The sequence below is a fragment of the Canis lupus genome, chromosome 1, assembly GCF_011100685.1.
Source record: "Canis lupus familiaris isolate Mischka breed German Shepherd chromosome 1, alternate assembly UU_Cfam_GSD_1.0, whole genome shotgun sequence".
Classification (NCBI taxonomy): domain Eukaryota; kingdom Metazoa; phylum Chordata; class Mammalia; order Carnivora; family Canidae; genus Canis; species Canis lupus.
This window is the reverse complement of record NC_049222.1, coordinates 56,108,028-56,128,822: the sequence shown is the minus strand read 5'-3', so window position 1 is coordinate 56,128,822 and position 20,795 is coordinate 56,108,028. Positions and strand designations below refer to the sequence as shown.

Below are 20,795 nucleotides of genomic sequence, written 5' to 3'. Positions count from 1 at the left end.
AGCAGAAAGAAAAAGCAAGCAAGCAAGAAAAAAAGAAGGGATACCATGTAATTATCTTGGAACTAAATTAGCTCCACTTAAGTGGGTCCAACAATAATCATGTAAAAATCATATGCTGGGCAACATTTGATATATAATATTTAACTTTTATGTTCACGCTCTTAAAGGATTGTTTTCCTGAGGCCCCAGGTTAGTGGAGCAGAATGTCCATACGTGTAATGGGACTGGAATGTCTGCTATGGAGAAGGGACTCCGATGTGGTTCTGTGTTTATAAGCACGCACAAACACAGCTAAGTAGGAAGGAACTTCCAAAAAATGCAGCTCGCTGCACAATTTGAAGCAAGACTGGAATGCAGCTGAAGAGCAGAATTTGTGCCAGACTGCCAAATATATGAAATAAGCACTCGTGGTCGGTTGCATTGAATCTAATGTGCTTGCATTTAAGCTTAGATGCCTGAACTACAGGTTTTTATTGAGCTGGGCCAAATGCTTCTCTTCTTTCATTTTCAAAATGTGTCAGTGTCCCATTGATCCCTAGTATCTCTAGGAGCAGGAGTAATTTTAAACTTATAAAATGTTGCTTATGATGTATGATCAGGATGGCATTTAGGGCAAGCGGTGTGATGCTGATCTCTTGAATCTTTTTTTTTTTTTTAAGATTTACTTATTTATTATTTTAGAGAAAGAGCGTGAGCAGGGAGCTGGGGCAGAGGGAGAGAGAATCTCAGACAGACTCTGTGTTGAGTGTTGAGTCCAATGTGGGGCTTCACCTCATCACCCTGAGTTCAGGACCTACGCCAAAACCAAGAGTCGGACACCTAACCAGCTGCACCACCCAGGAGCCCCTGGAGTCTTTTTTTTAACTTATCACCAAATTCCCCAAGGCCTGCTACTCAGCCCAAGCCCGCAGCCCTCCACCCAGAGCCTATAGAAGCAGACCTCGCAAATATTTCAGTATCTGAAAAGGGTGAAGACTCTTCCAAAAAACATCATGGAATGTTACCATTACCACATTTTAAAAAATTAATGGCAATGACTTAGCATCACCGCCCCCCCCAAAGTCAGTCTGTGTTCCCTGACATTCCTCTGGTTCTCTGGTAAGCTTATTTTTCCTCTCAGTTTTTAAAAATCATGATTCAAACAAGACATTCCCGTGGTTGCTGGCCGAATGTCTCCTGAATCTCTAATCTATGGCAGGACTCAGCAAGCATTTCCTTTTTTTTTTTTTTTTAAAGATTTATTTATTTATGATAGTCATAGAGAGAGAGGCAGAGACACAGGAGGAGGGAGAAGCAGGCTCCATGCCGGGAGCCCGACGCAGGACTCGATCCCGGGACTCCAGGATCGTGCCCTGGGCCAAAGGCAGGCGCTAAACCGCTGAACCACCCAGGGATCCCCAAGCATTTCCTAAATAGTAAATAGTTTAGTCTTGGTGAGCATCGTCAACGCTCAGCTCTTATTCACCACCAGGAACCCAAGGTCAAAGGTCCTGCCACTTGTACCTGGTAATGCTGTACCAAGTCCAATGCTCAGGGCCCCAGCAGTTGGACATAACGAAGCAGCTGAGTGGTGGCCAGGACCCTCATCCCTCTAGCGGAGATGTGGCCAGGCATCCAGGCACTCCGATGTCAAAGGACCAGACGCTACTGAGCCAGAAGGGGGCTTTAGCGAGGTCGCAGGCTATAGGGTTTGTGCACAAATGTCAATCGTGCTCACACTTACAGACAACTGAGTAAGAGGATACCATGGGAGGAAGGTCCCATCGATGGCAGGAAAAAAGAAAACCAAGAACCTAGCCATACGCTTCATCAAGAATGTCCAAATCCTTTCGGGACAACAGTAATATTAAACTCTCCGGAAAGACACAAAACTCAACTTGAACAAATGAAGAGATGGACCACATACTTGCACAGCAAGTCTGAGCTCTGTAAGGAAGCTAGACTTTCCAAAGTCACTTTATAAACTTGCCTTAATCCCCCCAAATGCCATATACACCATCAGGTATTTTCCGGAGCCAGACAATGTGTTTGTACAATTTATTTGCAAAATGAGAGAGCAGAATAGAAAGAATCCCTGGGCAGGAAAGGAGCGGGGCCGAGGGTGCCCCAGACAAATCCAGGACCAGACCTGCCTGCACGTGGCAGGTGTAGGACGAAGGGGGCACCTCAGATAAGCAGGGAAAAGGTGTGTCTCACTAAGGAGTGTCGAGGTCACTGGGGAGGGACGTGGGCAAAGGTGAAGTAGGATCCATTCCTCAGACATTGGTTATTCTAGGATACATTCCAAATGGATGGTAACGTAAAAAATAAATCACTTGAGTACTGGAAGAACACGTGAGTATATTCTTCTCTAACCCGGTGGCCTTTGTAACTGTAATTAAGTTAAAGGGGAGAAAGCTTTTGCGTGGCTAAGAGATATCAGAAAAAAATACAAATAACAAACCAGTTGCCACTTAAAATCATGGACAAAAGATCAATATTCCTGATACATAAAGTGCTCCTAAAAATAGGGAAGGAAAAGGCCAATACTTTCTGTGTTAAACTCTACCATGTCCTCCTAACGTAGGAATATGCTCCTTATTAGGTTAGAAATAAGTGTCTGTAGAGGAGCACGTCACAGAACCGCACGTGGCTCTCGTTGCCCAAAAGAACGTCCAGCTCCGTGAAAGAAGTGGGTGCAGGTGACACTGCAGCCACAGCAGGCGGGGCCCCAGGGGCCAGCATGTCCCTAGGGGAAGCTGCAGGTGCTCGGGGTCGGGGGGCAGGCCAGGCCACGCGGGGTGTTCATTCTGCACAGCCAGCACCCCCCTACCGGCTCCCATCTATACCCAGTCCCACTGGGGGGTTCCAGGGTCTCTGACCCTCTTCTTCTTTCTTCTCTGTGTCTTTGACCATCTCCCCACCTGGACTATCCTTTCTCTTCTCTACCTGGTTAACTCCTGGCTAACTGAGCTGTCAGGACCCGGGTCGGACGCCCGTGGCTCACCAACAGCCCTCTGCCTACTTGTAGTGGGAGCTCGGGGAAGCCTCGAACTCAGGACCACAGGGGACTCAGCACAGACCAGTTGCGGGTGGCATGAACGCATGTAAGGAGAGGACGACACAGCCAGGAGTCCTTCGGCCACCCCATATGTAAATTATACTCGAGACAATAAAATTGCTCGGTATTTTTCTTATGGCATTTTGGGTCAATGGCTGTTCCTTTTAGTTTGCCACTTTAACAAATAATAACACATTTTTATTCCACTCAGAAGGCAGTGACTATTTTCTGACTCTGGGCCCATTCATATTTTTCCTGAATAGTAAGGAGTGTATTTTCCTTTGACACACATTTATTTTTAAAAAGGGGCTAAGCACTGAAACTATTGAAATTTTCTTTCAGAACTGAAATAAGATAATTTAACGTCTATTAGTTCTGTAAAAAGCTGTTATAAAAAAAAAAAAGCAGTGTCCTGGTTTCACAAAACCCATCTGCTCTACTGTTTGTGAAGGGAGACAGCCCCGAGCACCAAAACAGTGTTTCTGCAGAATAAATTCCTATGGAGACCTAACTTTAAATTCTTGCTTCTCAGCCTCCACATGCAGCGGCGTGCACACATTCCTTCATCTCTTTTTTTGTTCCAACACCACAGTCGAGATCTTTCCCTTCCGTCTGAACTCCAGAGTGTGTGACGACTGCGGCAGGGCACCCCAAGGATCCTGGCATCTGAGTGACGTGTGGGCACCCCCCACCCCCCAAACAAGGCCCCCGTGACTGCCGGCCGCAGCGTCCCCACCTCCAGCGCCCTCGCCAGCTCCTCTCGGCCCTGCAGGCTGCAGCTGACATCATAGGGAGAGCAGACTTTATTCCCCAGAAAGCTGTGTGACCTTTCCTGACCTGTGCCACCTGCCCAGGTGATCCTGTGAAGGTCCTGTGACTTGATTTACACAGACCTGCTCTGAGTCATCTGAGGAGCCATGTAAATGAGGCGTGGATTAAAGAGCTGCCTGGTGGCAGGTGGGCTTTGGGGGGGGGTGCGGCTGCCTCCCCCACCACACGCAGGTCACACTGATGACAGGTAACCAGAAACGCCAGACAAGTGCTCCAGGGGCACGAGGAGAGACCGCTGGCCCTTGGGGAGGCCGGAGCTGCCCTGCCGGTGGAACCAGGGTTGGAGCAGGAGTGCTCCAGGTGGGCCCGCTCTCTGCAGGGGGGACACCTGGAGCCAGGGGTGGGGGGCGGCCCTATGCCAGGGCGGGGCCAAGATGGTACAAAGTGTGCTGTGTGCCTTGGGCTCTGGATGGGGTCCCCAGGAGGAGCCATGGCCACAGTCCTGCAGGACACGGGAAGATGGGGACATAAACCCCAAATGGAGCACTCACATGAAGACCGGGTCAGGGTCTGGGGGCTCCTTCACAGCCCTCCCTCCTGAGAACAGGCCTGTGCTCCCCCAGGGGCAGCGCCCCCTCCAAAACCCCTTCTCCTGACCCTGACAGGCTGGCACCCCGCGAAGCTAGAGGTCCTCTGTGCAACAGCTCTGACCTTGTGCTGGACGATGACCCCGTCCCCGGCCATAATAACCCTCCAGGGAAAGTCTCTTCATGTTACGTCTGCACATGCCCATGTGCCCATGTGACAGCGCGGGACAGGAGCCCCGGTGCCGAGCCTGTTGTCCCAGGGAAGGTGTCATTCAAGGCAAAGACCCGAGACTTTGCTACTCGTACAGCGTCACCCAGGACCTTGTGCTTCGGTGACAGACTTGACCCCAGAAGACGATCCCACCACACTGGCGTCCAGTGTGTCTTGCGGGGACTGTCACCACCCCCACGCCACTGTAGCTGTGACCAGAAAGTCTGCAGGGTGGGTCTGACTGCCTGTGTGTCCTCTCCCGACCTCCTGGGCCAGACCTGCCCGTCCTTCTGTGCCACCTGGTCCACTGAGGTCTCTGGGGCCACAGCCAGCACTCTGGGCCCAAGAAGCCTTGGAGCCGCCTCTGGCGCCATGGGGTGGCAGGATGGCCAGTGGCCCGAGCCCTCCTGTGTCCTTGCCAGCAGCAGGGTGGCAGGGGCCGACCCCTGTGTGGAGGTCGGGCTCCCTGAGAGAGTCCTCCCCAGAGAGGATGCAGAGGCTGTGACAGCTGGTGGTGAAGGGCGCCGTCATCTCCTGCACGGTCCCCAGCCGCCACAGAGCCTGCCGCAGGACCACACTTCCCTGTCCCCTCGTCCACACCACAGTCCTTGCAGACCTGCTGTGGCCAGCTCGTCAGGGGGAGTGATGGAGCTTCGGGCCCCTGAGCCTGGGGAGCCCACAGCCCAGGGATCTCCGTGTCCGATCCCCGCGGCGCTCTGACCGGGAGGTGGCGTGCAAGGTGCAAGCCCGAGTGGCCCAAGGTCCTTCGGTCATTTCGGAGGAAGACGGGGAAGCTGGGTGACTTCTACTCCGCTAGGTCGAGCACACGCGCTCAAGAGCCTCTGCCTGCCGCTCGCCGTATCCGGTTCCGTCGTTCCTGAGAGGGCCGTGAGGTCTCCTACCAAACCTGGGGTTTGCTCCTCTGTCCCTCGGGCCCCATTCGGTCCAGTGTCACTGGTTCTGAATCTCTGGCCTCACACTCTGGCCTGGTCGCCCCCGTGTCGACTGATGCCTCACAGGGACGACGGGCCCCTGCCTCTCCCTGGGGGCTTGTCTGACACCAGGCGGCCACTTGAGCGCTCCTGTACAAAACCCGGGCGGGGCTTTATGGACTGAACCCGGATCCACACATCACAGCCGGTTCCTCTGTCTCTGAAAGCCTCTTTGAAAAACGGACACAGAGAACAGCTCACTGAGGCGAGCGCTCTGGGGGCGTCGGCACATGCAGAGCGAGGGCGCCCCGCGACAGAGCAGCAATCCCGGAGTCCTTGGGCAGCCTCTGCGGTGACAATCCCGGCCCAACCTCCCGACCCGGGGGACTCTGATCTGTTCTCTCCCCACTCCCAGGTTTGTCTTTTCCGGAACATCTGGGTCACAGAGTAAGCAGGTGTTTAATGCCAGGGAAACTGGCAACTGTCCGAAGTGGCCGCGCCACCTTTCGCGCCACCTTTCGCTTCCGTCAGCCCGGAGATGTGGGGCGGCCAGCACCCGGCGCGGTCAGCCCGGAGGTCCTCAGCAGCTCGCGGGGAACTAATGACATCGGCGCCTGTCTTCAGTGGGACGTCTGTCTAGACACTTGGCTGGCTTGCTGATGGGGCGGTTTGTTTTCTTGTTTTCTGGGCACAGGTGTTTGGGGCACTCTGTGATTTCCAGAGGTTTTCTCACGTGGGGCCTTTGTCAGTTCGTCCCCCTAACAAGACCACACACAGAGCACATGGCTTCGTTGTGGTCAAGGTCAAGGTCTTGTATGGATCACGCTTTTAGTGGCGTTTCTCAAGGTCACAAAGACCTTCTCCTGTGTTTTATGGTTTTATGCTTCATATCTAGGTCTAGATTCCATTTCACTGACTTTTTTGCAAAAGGTGTGCTGCACAGGTCAGGGCTCTCGTCCTGCCTGCAACGCGCGGCTGCACCAGCTCCACATGCTGAAAAGACACACTTTCTCCACGAGATTCCCTTTGCCGCTTGGCAATGAGTGCAAATGACAGGATACATCATGAATCTCATTAACCAAATGCTAATGCAAAATTTCTCTTAGTGTAACTTTGCTTCATGCGTCAAAGCACTTACCTCTCAAAATTATATGTCTTATTAATCAAAGGGTGAGCAGGCTGGGCACATTTCACCAGGACCGTTTCCTGATTTAAAAAAAAAAAAAAAGTGTAAACAAAGTGTAAGACTCAGCCAGGGCTCCACGGACAGTACCAAGCAGGGTTGGGCAAACCACCCCGCCCTGGGGCCAATCCAGCCTGTCGCTTGCTTTTGTAAACAGAGTTTTAGTGGAACACAGCCACACCCTGGTTTACAGATTGTCTACGGATGCATTTTACTCAGCCACACAATTGAGTAACTAAGACAGAGACCATATGGCCCCCAAAGACTGTAACATTTACTTCCCATCTAGGGGAACTGTGGGCCAGGCACTGAGATGAGAAGAAAGTCGCGTCTGTGGAGGAATGCACAGCAGGCCTCCTCCTCCACAGAGACAGACGTGCAATGGCCCCGGACAGTGACTCTTGGGGCAGCCCGACAGCTCAAGTCAGGTGTAAGGCTAGCCCAGGAATAAAGAAGTCTCATCTCAGACCTGTTATCATTTAATTATAACACGTAAAGGCACTAAAAGGTCTGTTTTTTTAAAAAACACATCAATTTTGATCTTGCTAAACCATCTTCTTCAATGTCATCTCGTGTGAGGGAAGCCAAGGCTGTCTTCAGCAAGAAATGCTGCCTGAGATTACTTTTCCTTAGGCAAAGAAAAAAAATAAATATTTGGAGTCTGTTCCGATTCTAAAACAAAATGCAAATTCATGAAAACACAGGCGTATAGAAAGAAGCAAAAAGAAAGAAACCAACAATTGCAGTGGTGAATAAATAGCCCATAGACATTTGATTTTTCTATGAGAGCTGTTGGAGGACGTGGCTCCCCATCTTCTTACAGGTACTTGGAGAGACAGAGCAAGAGAGCGATCTGCAAAAATAAGTGCATGTCCAAAAAGTGGCCAGTTTAGGTGTTAAAGACACAGCTGTGCGATTCGGTAGCTATTTGTTCCAGATGTGGTTGTTTTTGTCACTTACTTAACTGCCAACCACTTGGTCTGGGCTGTGGGAGTGATGCTCTGTGCGTCTGGACTCTGTAAGGCCCCCTGGTTTAAATACTGGTCTTGCCAGAGGCGTGAGCCTTTCCGGTCTTCATAATCGAAGGCGACACGCTATAGGAATCACAGGTGTGCATCCGGTGGGTCGGGTTGTGAGACAACTGTTGAGTAGTAACCTTGCCAACACACTCAGTCAAGCGTCTCCCCCCATTCTGCCCTGTTGTGGCCCTCCCGACACCTGCTGCTGCTGTGGCCTGCAGGGGACCATGGCGCCCGCCACCCAGGCCAACGGGATGGTCCCCTGGCCCTCCCCCGAGCTGGCCTGGGTCTCCAGCTTGGTGCCCTTCCAGTTCACTCTTTATGTCACTGCCTTGGAAACCTTTCCTAAGTGTGAATGCAGCAGGAAGGGGAGAAGCGTGTGTGGAGTGGGTGGTGCAGAGCGCCAGTGCGGGGGAGGTCACTCGGGGGGCTTGTCCCCAGCTCTCAGTGACTGCACCCGGCAGAGTCGAGGCTTCCTGCTACCACAATGAAAAGTTCAGCACAACAGGTGGGGCCTCCTTCACATCACGCAGATGCCTAATCTGGTTAATACACAAAGATTTGTATGTGGCCCTGTTCCAACCTGGCTTTTAAGAGGTTTTATTCTCGGGGGGGAGAGGGGTTGCTAACAGAGTGTTCGTTTTTCTGCTGAGCATTTATTAAGCACCTACTATGCCAGCAGCTGCTTTAGGAGCTGTCTGTAGGACAGTACAGGAGAGTAGTGATATTACTATGCATCAGTGGTAATCTGACCACCGGCCTCGGTCCCTTGCTCCCTCCCAGAGGCATATTTTCATTTTCCTGTTGCCTGATGGTGGTGGTATTCCTTTAATATCATGCCAAGACGTAACCCCAGTGCCCCAGGATGAATTGCACAGGGACGCACACCCCAAAGTGTTTTACTGGATGTTTTCAAAAGCTGAAGTTTTAACCATGAAGAATAACAAACGAAAAATGCTAAGGTTCACAATGTCTCACCCAAAAGCTCAAGGGACACCATGTAAGGAACATAAAAAGCCATAAAAACAAGCCTGCATCCAAGAGCTCCCCATGGCTATTTAGAGTGTCGTCCCACAGTGTGATCACTAGATGTTAAGCATCTGAAATGATTCCAAGAGCAAACTTCCATTTCACCCAACACAGCTTAAATGTTCTTCCAAACAAATACCTCTTCGTTCGTAGCACTAAACATCCCTTCTCCTCACAAGTAAGATTCATTTCCTTGACCTTTTAACATAATGTCCTTTTATCCAAATTTTCAAGCTCTTGCCCTGTGACATCCTTCCTCTCAGGAGGGGACTGGCCCAGATGCACAGAAGTGATAGATGCAGATCCTTGCGGCTCCCCCGCGGGGTGAATGCACCTGCTTGTGGAGCTGCTTGGCTCCCCGTGGGCGCCACATGGCAGGTGCCCAGCTCAGAGCCCGTGACTCACAAAGCCATTCTCCCGACATTGAGCTGCTTCTGTACCTGTATCCAACCTCTTAGGACACCTTTCAAAAAAAATCCAGGGCATACAGTTCTTTGCCATCAACTCAGCCATCACATTTTGAAGCTAAAAGTCCATTTTAATCCAACTGCCACATGCTGAGACCAGGAGGAGGTAAGTGAAGTTCATTCAGAAGAAGAACCCAGGGGATCTCTGGGTGGCTCAGCGGTTTAGCACCACCTTCAGCCTAGGGCATGATCCTGGGGTCCTGGGATCGATTCCCACATTGGGCTCACTGCGTGGAGGCTGCTTCTCCCTCTGTCTGTTGTCTCTGCCTCTCTCTGTGTCTCTCATGAATAAATAAATAAAATCTTAAAAAAAAAAAAAAAAAAAAACAAGAACCCAGGCCCTGCCCAGCCCATAGTGTTGCTTCCCAGTTCCTGGCCTTCTGCACGATGACCACAGGGAGCTTGCCCACCTCCACTGGGAAGAGTGCAGGCCGGGGGCACACGTGCTGTGACTCTGTGGCAAATATCCCAGTTCTCTCTCCTGGGGATGCAGGCACTAAACGCGATCTTTGGGGGGTATATCATCTCCCTATTCTGAAAAACCTACTGGATGGGCCATGAGGTTTGCAAATATAAGGCAACAATCCTCTCCCAGGAGATGCTTTGGTTCTACAGCCCTGCACAATGACATAAAAGATGGTCACCTCTGTGGGCAATAGGTCTTTACTAGTTACCTCTACGTAGCAACCTGCATCGAGTTGGATACAGCTTAGCAAATCCATGTTAGAAACTCAGTGGCCCAAAATACAACTAAAACTTAACCAATGACTTTTTAGGAGTAAATAGAGATAGAAACATTTATATGCATGTAAACATCTATAGTTTATACAGTTTTATTTGTAAGTGTAGTTCAGATAAGTCTTATACATAATTTATGAGTAATGTATTTGTAAACATTGTATAATATATAGGTGTCCTCAGTATCTATACCTGTAGTATCTGTTTAATGCAAGGCACCTCAAAATAAGATGTGAAATAGTGACGGTCTTAGACGGGGAGGCAGGGTGGATGCGGTGAAAGTCATTGCCATGTTCCAGCTTCCACACTGGGTGGTGGATTCAGAGGTTTGTGTGTTATTACTACAAACCTGTGAGCATGGCAGGCAGCAGGGCTGGGAAAAGGTGCAGAGACAGGAGGGCCCACCTGGCGCTCTCGGACCACCTGTCCACAGCCTCGGACGCATTCCTAAAGGATTGTTTTGTCTTGAGAGCATGAGTTTTTTCCACGCATCTCATGAAAGTCTTCAGGGAAACCACTCTGTCATGTTCCATGCTCCCATGGGTAACAAACGGAACCCCCGTCCTGCTGTTTCTTTGTGCACCCTGAGCTGTGAGAGCTGCGAACCAGCAGGTGGGCCCGAGCCTTTCTGCCTTGGACACGTTCTAAGATGCTCCTTTTGTGTGCAAATTTGCCCCTAAGACATCCCTCTTTCCCTCCCTGGTTCCTGTCATGGGGAACAGAGCCAGCGTGGGATCCATCAGTGCCCGTCCCCTACAGCTGGTCTGCGGGGCACTGGTCAGCCCCCCTTCCATGCATGGCTGCTCCTGCACCGCACCCCCTCACCCCGGGAACACAACCCCTTGCCTTGCCCCCTACATACACTCTCTGCTCACTGGTGTCTCGCTCCAAGAGTCAAAGACTACAGGCAGGGTACCCAACACCAAGTGCCAAATGATGTGTCGTACATTTTTCATGACAACTTGAGGACAGAGAAACCTGGTGCAGCTGGCGGGTAACCGAGGAGGGGAGCTCCAAGGACCCCCCACGCTGTGCTCGCAGATGGTGAGCGACCAACCTCTGTTTGAATTACCATCATTTACATCTCAGTATTAGGTTACACTGCTTGACCGCTAACCTGACGAGGACACAAAGGATGGTGTTCATTTCTTATTGGAATTATTTTTCAAAAACAGCTGGAAGAATATATTTATTGTTATTTTTGTGTGTTGCTAATACATATTATTAAGCAGCTCCTGGTCCCCTTCCACATTCACAGCGTGCTGGTAACCAACAGGGTGGGCTAGGTGTCCCGTGTCCCCACCTGCCCCCTCCGAGACCAGGAACCCAGTCAGGGAGGGGGTTCAGGCACAGGTGCAGGTGTGTACATGCATCAGGGCGAGGTGCTGGCAGGTTTCCACATGTGGAGAGGGGACAAGACTTCACAGTGTGAGTGATGAAGGCTTCAGTGCATCCAGCTCCACCTTGCCCTCAGGGACCCTGCACAGGGCCTCCGGGACCGCAGACGCTCACAGGCTCCGTGGTTCTTCGGGGTCTGTGGGTGAAAGGCAGCCACAGATGTCTTTACAACTAATAGAGAACCTACTTGCTAACTCTGACTCTGCTACAACTTGCATGACCCTGGGGTGTCATTTATCCTTTCGAAGTCTCGTCTCCTGCCGTCTGTGAAATGTGCTGGCGTCAGAGTCTGGTCCCAGTGGGACCTCACAGTTGTGTAGCTCGGTAAGTCCACAGATCTAAAATACAGATTAAATTTGCCATTCATGAAGGAAAAAATGTAGTAGGAACTTCTACTGTAGTATATACTCTGGGGGCATGATGCAAAAGAGAATCACTTTTGGACCCCAGCTGATACACGGACAGCCCCCACCTGTGTCCACATCCACGCACAGGTCGCTTGGCCGCTGGGAGCGCATCTTCCGACAGGAGCGTGTCCTTCCCTGTGATGGTGCACATGCTGGAGACAGGATGAGGGGCAAACTCGCTGAATCTGGTTTAATGATATGAAATAACCTACTAGTAGGAGAAGAAAATGTAAAATAGAGAGCATGAGTTCAAAGTAAACAGACAGGAAGAGAAAGAGAATTTCTTCCTTAAATCCTCATAACTCCTTAAAAATCCAAACATCTTTCTCTGACCACCAAGTCTGTAAAAGTCACACTTGCAGTTATAACAAATTTCAATTCTTCAAAGTTGGTTTATATTTGAGGAACTAAATGTTGCTTCTAGAAAACCCCCTTGAGACCCACAATTTTACTGCAGGAAAGAGCGGATCTTGACAGGCCTGGAAGCACGGCCGAAGCCACCCTGTCAGCCTCTGACTCAGGTAGTCCGATTTCCACCATAGCTGGTGGGTGCCGGTAAGGATAAGAACGCCCTGAGCCACAGAATGAACTAGAAGTATGTGTTTCATTCGCTTGTGTGCATGGAGAGAGGCTGTGCCAGGTCCTAAAGCGAGTCTCATGGCGAATACATGGTACGAAGCCTGCTGTGGTGAAGTAGACAAATTCACAAATTGGCCACAGAAAAATAGGATTCCACCAAGAAGCTGGAAGAAGTAAATGGATGCAGGGAGGTGGCACAAATGGTCCAGTTCAGACTGGGACACCCAGGAAGGTTTTTGGAGGCGGTGATGTTTGCACTGGGCAATGAGGGTGAGGAGGGCATTCTGGTTGGAGGAAGAGCAGGTGCAGAGTCCTGCAGGTGGCAAAGGGCTTGTCATGTTCAAGGCCAGTGTGGCTGGGGTCAATGCATGAAGGGGCTGGTGCCACAGATGGACAAGGAAACAGAGGTCAGGACCAAGAGTTTTTGATTTTGTCCCCAACTTGTTCTGAATTCATGGAAGAGTTTCAAGCCGGGAGGCCCTCTATCTGATCATGCTGCATCTTCAAAGACTGCTCCATGGCTATGGAGTGGATCAACACAGGCAGACGACAGAGAAGCAGGTGGGCTGGGTCCAGGGAGGGGACGTGATCCTGAGTGCGAAGGTGATGGTTACGGCGAAAATGAGACCCAGGGAAGGGTTTCCTGCAGAACCCACAGGATCTGCTGAGCACTCATCAGGCAAGTGTCAATGGCGAGGTCTGGCATGAGAAACTGGGTGCTCGGAGTTACCATTTGCAAAGACGAGGTGACAGGAAGAGGAGTCCATCTGAAGGGAAAACCAAGAGCTCAGTGTGGGGCGTCCTCTGTTCGAGATCATGCAAGCCATCCCGAATATCAGTTCCAGGACTCAGGGCTGCCTGGATGAGGGATGCACACGGGAGAGCTGGGGCGTCCCTGCGGGGCTTGACGCCAGAAGACCCAGGGCACGACCACGAATCTCTGCTTTCCGCAGATGCCGAAGCGGCCTGCGGAGGATGCCAGCCATTCCAGATAAGTGAGGACCAGGTGAACCTGAGTTAAACGACAGGGAATCTGTCAACGACCGTATGAAACTCTGATCATTAAAAATTTTGTCTTCGTGTGCCAAATCCATCATCCATCCACCTCTCAAAAATAGCTTTGACCTCAACTACAGATAATGCCTAAGAATCATTTGACCCCTGGGCTTTGTTAGCTGCATTCAGACACTCAAGTCTGGGACTGTCAAACTGAGCGGTTCAACACGAAGGAAATGTTAGGGAGAACCGCAGACAGGCAGATGAAGCCGGAGATCTGTTCTTGCACATCTGAGTGTCGAACAAGCCGAGAACCAGGACAATGGCAGCTCCATCTGATGTGGATTCTACGTACAGGCTGAACCTAACGCTATTAAATGTTGAATTCGATGACGGACTGAAAGGAAATCCAACACAAACACCAGCCCTCTTCCGACTCTGGAGCCGAGAGCTGCCCGTCACGGCCCCAACCGCTCGCCCCGTCAGCAGATTCAGAGATACCAAGTTCCTGAACAAACAGCTCCGTTAGGTTGAAAAACAACTCGGATTTCTTTAAGCAAAACCCAAAATGACCCAATCAAAAGAAATGTTATCTTATCTTGATGAGTAAAATATCAAAAAACCCACAGAACCTTCCAACTTTGGAATTTGAAGCTTCAGCGGGACTCTGACATGGACGGGAGAGGACAGACACGGGGTGAAGGTGGTGACAAAGACCTTCAGTAACACGAAGCAGGTGCCTCTGCAGGTCCACAGCCCGGGGGCCCGGGGGTCAGGATGCACGTTCCCACTCCAAACCCGAGGGTGACCAGCGCACCCACAGACTGCACCGAGTGTAGAAGGGCCTGCGCTTAGCCACGAACACTCAGTGTCTTCTCCTACAAGAGGACATTAACAGGATGATCATGACGGCACCTTTTAACTCAAATTCCTAATAATGCGAATTTAATTTGTCTCCTGGTGTCTAAGGCAACATACAATGCATCAAATGATAGGCAAAAGCATCCCTAAAAACAAGGACTGGGACTGTCGGAAGGTGTATTAATACAGCACTAACAGTTTTCTGGGCTTTTTGGGAAAAAAAAGAATAAAGCTGAAGAGTCTGAAGAGTCGTTGCAAGTTAGGACATGTGACCCTCTGCCGGAGGGCCTCCAATGGGTGAACTTGTGGCAGAGGGGCCGGGGCCAAGCGACCAGCCACACGCGGCTGCCCCCGGCCCCACGGTCCAGAGGGCTGTCATTATAGCTGCGGGCTCCCGTTCCCTGTGCTTCCTTTTTTTTTTTTTTAATTTTTTTTTTCCCTGTGTTTCCTAAACTCATGCTGTGATGCTCATAACGTGCTGTGCTGAAGGACAAGCCTAACATATTTTTAACTTTTATTTATGGAGACTCTCAAACATGCACAGAACTAGAGGAAACAGGACAGTGAGCCCCCACCCGCCCACCCAGCCTTGCTGACATTTGGTCCATCGTACTCTATACAGATGCTCAACCCACCTCCCATTTCTCTGGTGTATTTTAATTAAATATCAGACAACATATCATTTGATTTAACTGATAAGGAATCTTTTTTTTTTTTAGCATACCCACCATGATGTTATTCATCTCACTTTATAAAGTTAATTTGACCCCGTACATACCCCAATTTCTCTGGCTGTCCCCAAAATGTGTGGCTGACAGCTTGCTCAGGTGCGGTGGCAGTGAGCTTGCAGCATCTCTCGTTTTGTGTCCTGTCTTCCTTCTTAGTGTAACTGACTGCTCAGAGAAATCAGGTCACTTGTCTGGCTGGGCTGATTGTTCCCTCTCGCTCAGAATGCCAGACTCAGAGATTCCGTGAGATGCAGATTCAGTTTCTCCATCGTGGGGCTGGGGAGCACCTCCACACCCCATCACCACTTCCTAATGACTGAGCATCTTGCTTTCAGGGAAACTATGAGTGCTCTGGGTTCCCAGGGATTCCAGGACCTTCCGTGGTAAAGATCCCGTGGACCTCTAACAGTCTGGCACCCACTGAAGGACGTCACCCAGAGCCATTAGGGCTTTTAAGTGGTGACTCCTAGTTTTATCACTTATTCTGAATTTGTCAGCTAGAATCTTCTACAAAGATAAACTTTCCCTCGTCAATGATTCCTTTACACTGAATGCATTTCATACAGGAAAGGCGTCGTATGTGTTTACCCCTCTGTAACTCTGATGTTCTAGCACCCTGCAGAGGTCATTGTGAGATTTTAAGGGCATAGTACTTATGAACTGAAGGGTTTTTTTATAAAAAGATTTTTATTTATCCATTTGAGAGAGAGAGAGAGAGAGAGAGAGAGAGCACAAGCAGGGCGAGAGGCAGAGGGAGAAGCAGCTTCCCCGCTGAGCAGGGAGCCCGAATCAGGATTTGATCCCAGGACCCTGAGCTGAAGGCAGATGCCTAACTGATGGAGCCACTCAGGCGTCCTGAAACTTTTTATGTAATTACATATTTCATCCTGGCTCTAGTCATGCCTCAAGGTCCATTATTTTACCTTGTGTCAGTGGGCACCCCTTTATGTGGGTTTTGGGTTTGTGGACACAACCACATCACCTTTGTCACTTGCCTCACTGCCCGGTGCAGCCCCTGCCCAGGTGCGCCCTGCACTCCTAAGCCCACCATCCTCAAGGAGCCCCACTTGCCAGCAGGTGGAAGCCACAGCCTGGGAGTTGGGCTCCCAGTGCTACTGCCAGGCCTTCTGGGCAGATAAAGCTAGGAAACGCGGTCGTAAGGAGACCACAAAACCGTGACCTGGGAGTAAACCTGTCCATTCCATAAATTTAAAACTACACGGTTCATGCTCAGCTTCGCCGGCTCTATGCTTGTGCTTCTGTCCTTAGGCTTTAAACTTCAAGTCCCGTGCATGTGTGCACATTGATCGGGGAGACAGAAAACCAGCCGAGGTGGAGTGACTCTCCTCACTCACACCCTCAGTCAGGAGCCTTGTGGTTTCACAGGAGGGAAGTGCACCCAGAGCCTCATTAATTCCTCGCTCCAGCGGGAATCAAGAAACCACCCATCTCCATTATCCAGGAGGCATGGGGTGAGGGAGAGGATGATGGTGCGTTCACCCATCTCTGGATGACTCTGGGGACTGTGGGAAGCACCGAACAGAAGGCTTCTCCAAAGACAGCGTGTTGGGAACGTCACTCACATCATCGATGGCGTGGACCACTCCTGCTGGCACCGAGCTGGGGGGAGGACGACAATGACCATACACATCACTGTGCAGTTTCTGTCTGTGTCCCCAGGACCCAAACCCTTCGATGCTCTTTCTTTCTTCCTTTCGTTCTTTTTAGGTAGAGAGTGAGAGAGAGAGAGAGAGAGAGAGAGAAGGGGCAGAGGGAGAGCATCTCAAGTAGGCTGCACATTCCGTGCAGAGCCCAACGTGGGGCTTGATTTCACGACCCAGAGATCATGACCTGAGCCAAAATCAGGAGTCAGATGCTTAACTGACTGTGCCACCCAGGCCTCCAACTCTTTGACACTCTTCATGCTGCTGAGCCATCCTTCTGTTTTCACTTTCCGGTCCTCCCCACTGGTCCCATCCTTAACTCTGGGCCTATCTCTCTGCCCCTCTCTCCTGCTCCTCACACCTCCCTCCTATATCAACATCTCTCATTTTCTCCCCATTCCTCATTTTCCTCTCTCCTCCTTCCTTTTCATGTTCTCTGGAAATGTTTTCTATGACACTCTGCTCTTGGTTCCAGATCCCCTGTGTGTTGTGAGTGATATGCACAGCTCTACCCCGGTGCCACCTACACATCCAGCCTTGGCTCAGAACCTCAGGGGTGACTGATGTACAAGAAGCCTTGCAGCGCAGTCTCTGTCCTCAGGAACTCAGGTGTTTGAAGGCAATCGTGAATCTGGGAAAATGCAACAGGCTTCAGAACAAACCCTGAATGAACATAATGATGTAGGAGCACAAACGAGACTTCATGAAGCCTCTGGTGAAGTTTTGAGAAGCTGAATAGCCAGGAGCAACACTGTTCCTCTGACGATGGAAACAGCCCAACATCAGCAATTGAAATGTCACTAAGGTAATGGGAAACCACGCGTTTGTGGAGACACCACGCTGCAGGACCACCGTACTACGCCGTGGTACCTGACACGGCTTGCTCAGGCCCTCTGGCCAATGGCTAATGGCCAACACGGCACAACAAGTATTACACTAGCAAAACAACAGAGTCGAAGAAAAAAATATTCAGTTAATGTCAAAAAGGTACAAAGTGTGTTTTGTACTGTAGGGCTGACCAAGAGCTTTCTGAAGACCTTCCAAAGTCACCTGCTAGACTGTACGACGTAAACATCAGTGAGACCCCAGAGAGGCCCTTACAGAGGAGCAAAATGTGGGCAGACAAGGGGAGGACCCCGACAGGTGAGTGCCTGTGGCCGCAAGCCCACCGAGGAGACCCAGGAGGTGGAAGCGGGGGCGGGGTGGGCCACCGCGGGAGGCCGCAGCACCTGGAACCTGGAATCCATTCAGCAGGCAGCAGGGAGGACCTTTCCATGTGGATTTGTTTCATCAGGGGAAGAAGGGAAAGTCCTATTGAGTGTGGTTTTCAAGTAAACAGCCAACTAAAGGAATTTCAGAGAATTCTGTGTTATTCATTAACACCATCAAAATCCTAAGTCACAGACACCAGCTGTGTCAATACTAATGACCTCGTCACATCCCTGAGGGGTCTCCTGAGTAAGTAAAGAAGGATGCCGGGCAGCCCGGGTGGCTCAGCAGTTTAGCGCTGCCTTTGGCCCAGGGCGTGATCCTGGAGACCCGGGACTGTCCCACGTTAGGCTCCCTGCGTGGAGCCTGCTTCTCCCTCTGCCTCTCTCTCTCTCTCTCTCTCTCTCTTTCTTTGTGTGTGTGTGTGTGTGTGTGTGTGTGTCTCTTATGAATAAATAAAATCTTAAAAAAAAAAAAAAGGATGCCGCCTCCCCTCTGATGTACCCACACACAGAGAAAGGACCAGCCAGACCCCATTGGGCAGCAGAACCCCTCTGACACGTACGGAGCTTGCTCAGAAACTCTGGCCACACTCCAGCCACATGCCAGCGGCCTGCTAACTGTTCAGCTCCTTCCAGAAAAGAACCTTCACCCAGAGCATGAGAAAACCTGAACTGGGACCAGGGGCAGGAGAATGGGATACGTGGGAAATTGCTGCACTTTCTATCTTCTTCCTTAAAATAGCCACACACACACACACACACACACACACACACACACACACACATGCCAAAATAAATTACCTGTCCTGTGAAGCTGGATCACCAAATTCTTTATCAAAAGGCAGCAGAGGCCGGATCCGACAGTGAACCCTGATATTCCCTTTCAGCTCCTACAACAACAGAATTAGTACCTGTGAGCTGAGCAGCGAGGCTGAGCTGACCTACGGATTTCCTCAAGGAACTCATCCGGAGTACCGCGTCCCCAGGATGTGAGTGTTGGATTTCCCACCCACTCCCTGGCTTCTGAACAAGTCCCCAGGGACTAGGACTGAGCCGTCGGTGTTCTTTTCAGCTTTTTAAAAATCCACACTGAAATTTGTTCACTTGTCAAGTGGTCATTACAGGGACGTATCAAGACAACACCTCTCAACTGCCACCTGCATCCACTTTGTGAGACATTTTAGGAGAAGTTTCTGAAATCTGGTACTTCTGTGACTTTTACGGCCCCTGCAAAGTGTTCATCCAAACCGTGACAGGATGTGATATTGTAGAGACAAAGGCAAAGAGTGAGAACTGACTAAACTATGTCGCTCCTGTGCGGAGGAAGAGGAGCTACCATCTGGGACGTTCGCTGATTTATGGAAGCTGGTCAACATGTGCTAGCGATGATGGATCTGACTCCTCCTGGGTGACCCCGGCTCCACGCAGCACCACTCTCTCTGTCACCATGCTGGTGTCTTTTACCCACTGGTCCTTTTATAAGGTTGGGAACACAAACTCTGCCCTGCGTCCTCTAGAAACCGTCCGTCTCCACTCACTCCCACCAGCGCCCTGGCTTGCGGTTGCGTTGGGCATTCCCCAAATGGCTAGAGGCGGTCTGTTCTTATCCCTCCTGAAGTTCCGCATCCAGAATGAGAAGTACATCTCTAGGTCACGTCTCTGACGTTCTGATGTTCTTCCATCAGTGCAGCCGAGCAACCACCAGCTTACGTGTCAGCCCCTGACACACATGACCCATTCTGTGCTCAGGATTATCACCTAAAGCCAAGAATTCTGCACCCATCCCAAGGGAGCCAGCAGCTCCTCCCCAGCCCCTCAGAGGATAGACACACCCATGGGAAAGGTGGGAATTGTCAGCATGGACACGGCTCCGCCAGGAGGCCAACAATACTCCCAGCCAGAATCCAGCATTCTGTGGGAGAAGGCATGGCCCAGAACCAAGACCACACTGTCACAAGACAGGAAAGACTACAGGAAGGATGGGGAGGGCCAGGCAGGAGCAACCTGGAGAGGCAGGTGAAGGGTGGTGTCAGGTGACCTAAGAGGTGGCTGCATCCATGTAGTGAAGAGATGTCACCCACAGAGAGGGACGGCCACCTGCACTTCATGTACACCCGAGCATCATGGGCACAGCCCAATGTGGTCTGTGGGGACCAGGACGCCAGGCTGAGCCTGCGGTCCGAGCTCCTGTGGCAGGGCGGTGAGAGGGACTCCTGCTAACAACCACAAGGATGATGGTGATGATGGGAGTTTCAACATGTTCTTCTGTTTAAAAACTGATTCTTAGTTCACAGGGTGATGCTGTTGCTGGCAGTCACCTCTCTCGGGCACGTTTCCCACACACCTGCTGTTGTCCCACTTCAACTGCCTGCACCTGTGTACTTGGCATTTCATAGCCTGTTTGCTCAGGTTAAGCCTAGTACTCTAGCCTGTGGAAATATTTTAGGACACTCCCATTCAATATGCTTGCTATCAATCTCTTTCACATTTCTATTGTCAAATATAGTAGCTTGCTTTGCTGTCTCCATCAAGTCAATAAGAATTAGGACCTAAGAGTTTGGACAGAGCCCAGAGGCTGTCCCTAGACAGCTCCTCCTGGCTGTCAGCTGGGCCGGGATCCCTGGCTGGGCAGGCCTGCCCCTCCCTCAGTGTGTGGCCTCCAGAGGCCAAAACCCAACAGGCACCTGGCCTGTGAGGGACGGCTTGCAGCTCTTCTGTCGATGTTCTGTTCATAAATATTTCATGTCACACTTTTGCAAATGCTTGGCTGCTGACCAGATACTCTACATCTCTCCTATTTTCTTGATGTAATACCTGGAAAGGACGTGAGAACATTGGCATGCTCATAAACTGCTGGTTCCAGTGAACAACACTTTTTCCTTCCAAGTGTTCAGAAACCATTCTTTGGTGATCCATTCTGAATCTTACCCCGGACTTGCTGCCAGTTTATTTAACTAGTTGTAAAGCACAGCTC

At 50.7% G+C, this 20,795-nt stretch overlaps 1 protein-coding gene across 3 annotated transcripts in view; it reads right to left on the bottom strand.

Annotated features, from left to right (window-relative positions):
* The window catches only part of KIF25 (kinesin family member 25), a 50,497-nt gene that overhangs the window by 12,258 nt on the left and 17,444 nt on the right, over positions 1 to 20,795 (bottom strand). For 2 of the 3 annotated variants that reach the window (XM_038526571.1, XM_038526572.1), the window contains exons 6-8: positions 18,623 to 18,711; positions 16,530 to 16,566; positions 6,680 to 6,747 (exon numbers count right to left, since the gene is read on the bottom strand). In XM_038526571.1, the coding sequence (XP_038382499.1) occupies positions 6,680 to 6,747; positions 16,530 to 16,566; positions 18,623 to 18,711 (194 nt within the window). The remainder of the gene's footprint in view (positions 1 to 6,679; positions 6,748 to 16,529; positions 16,567 to 18,622; positions 18,712 to 20,795) is intronic. The other variant, XM_038526573.1, reaches the window with a different exon arrangement.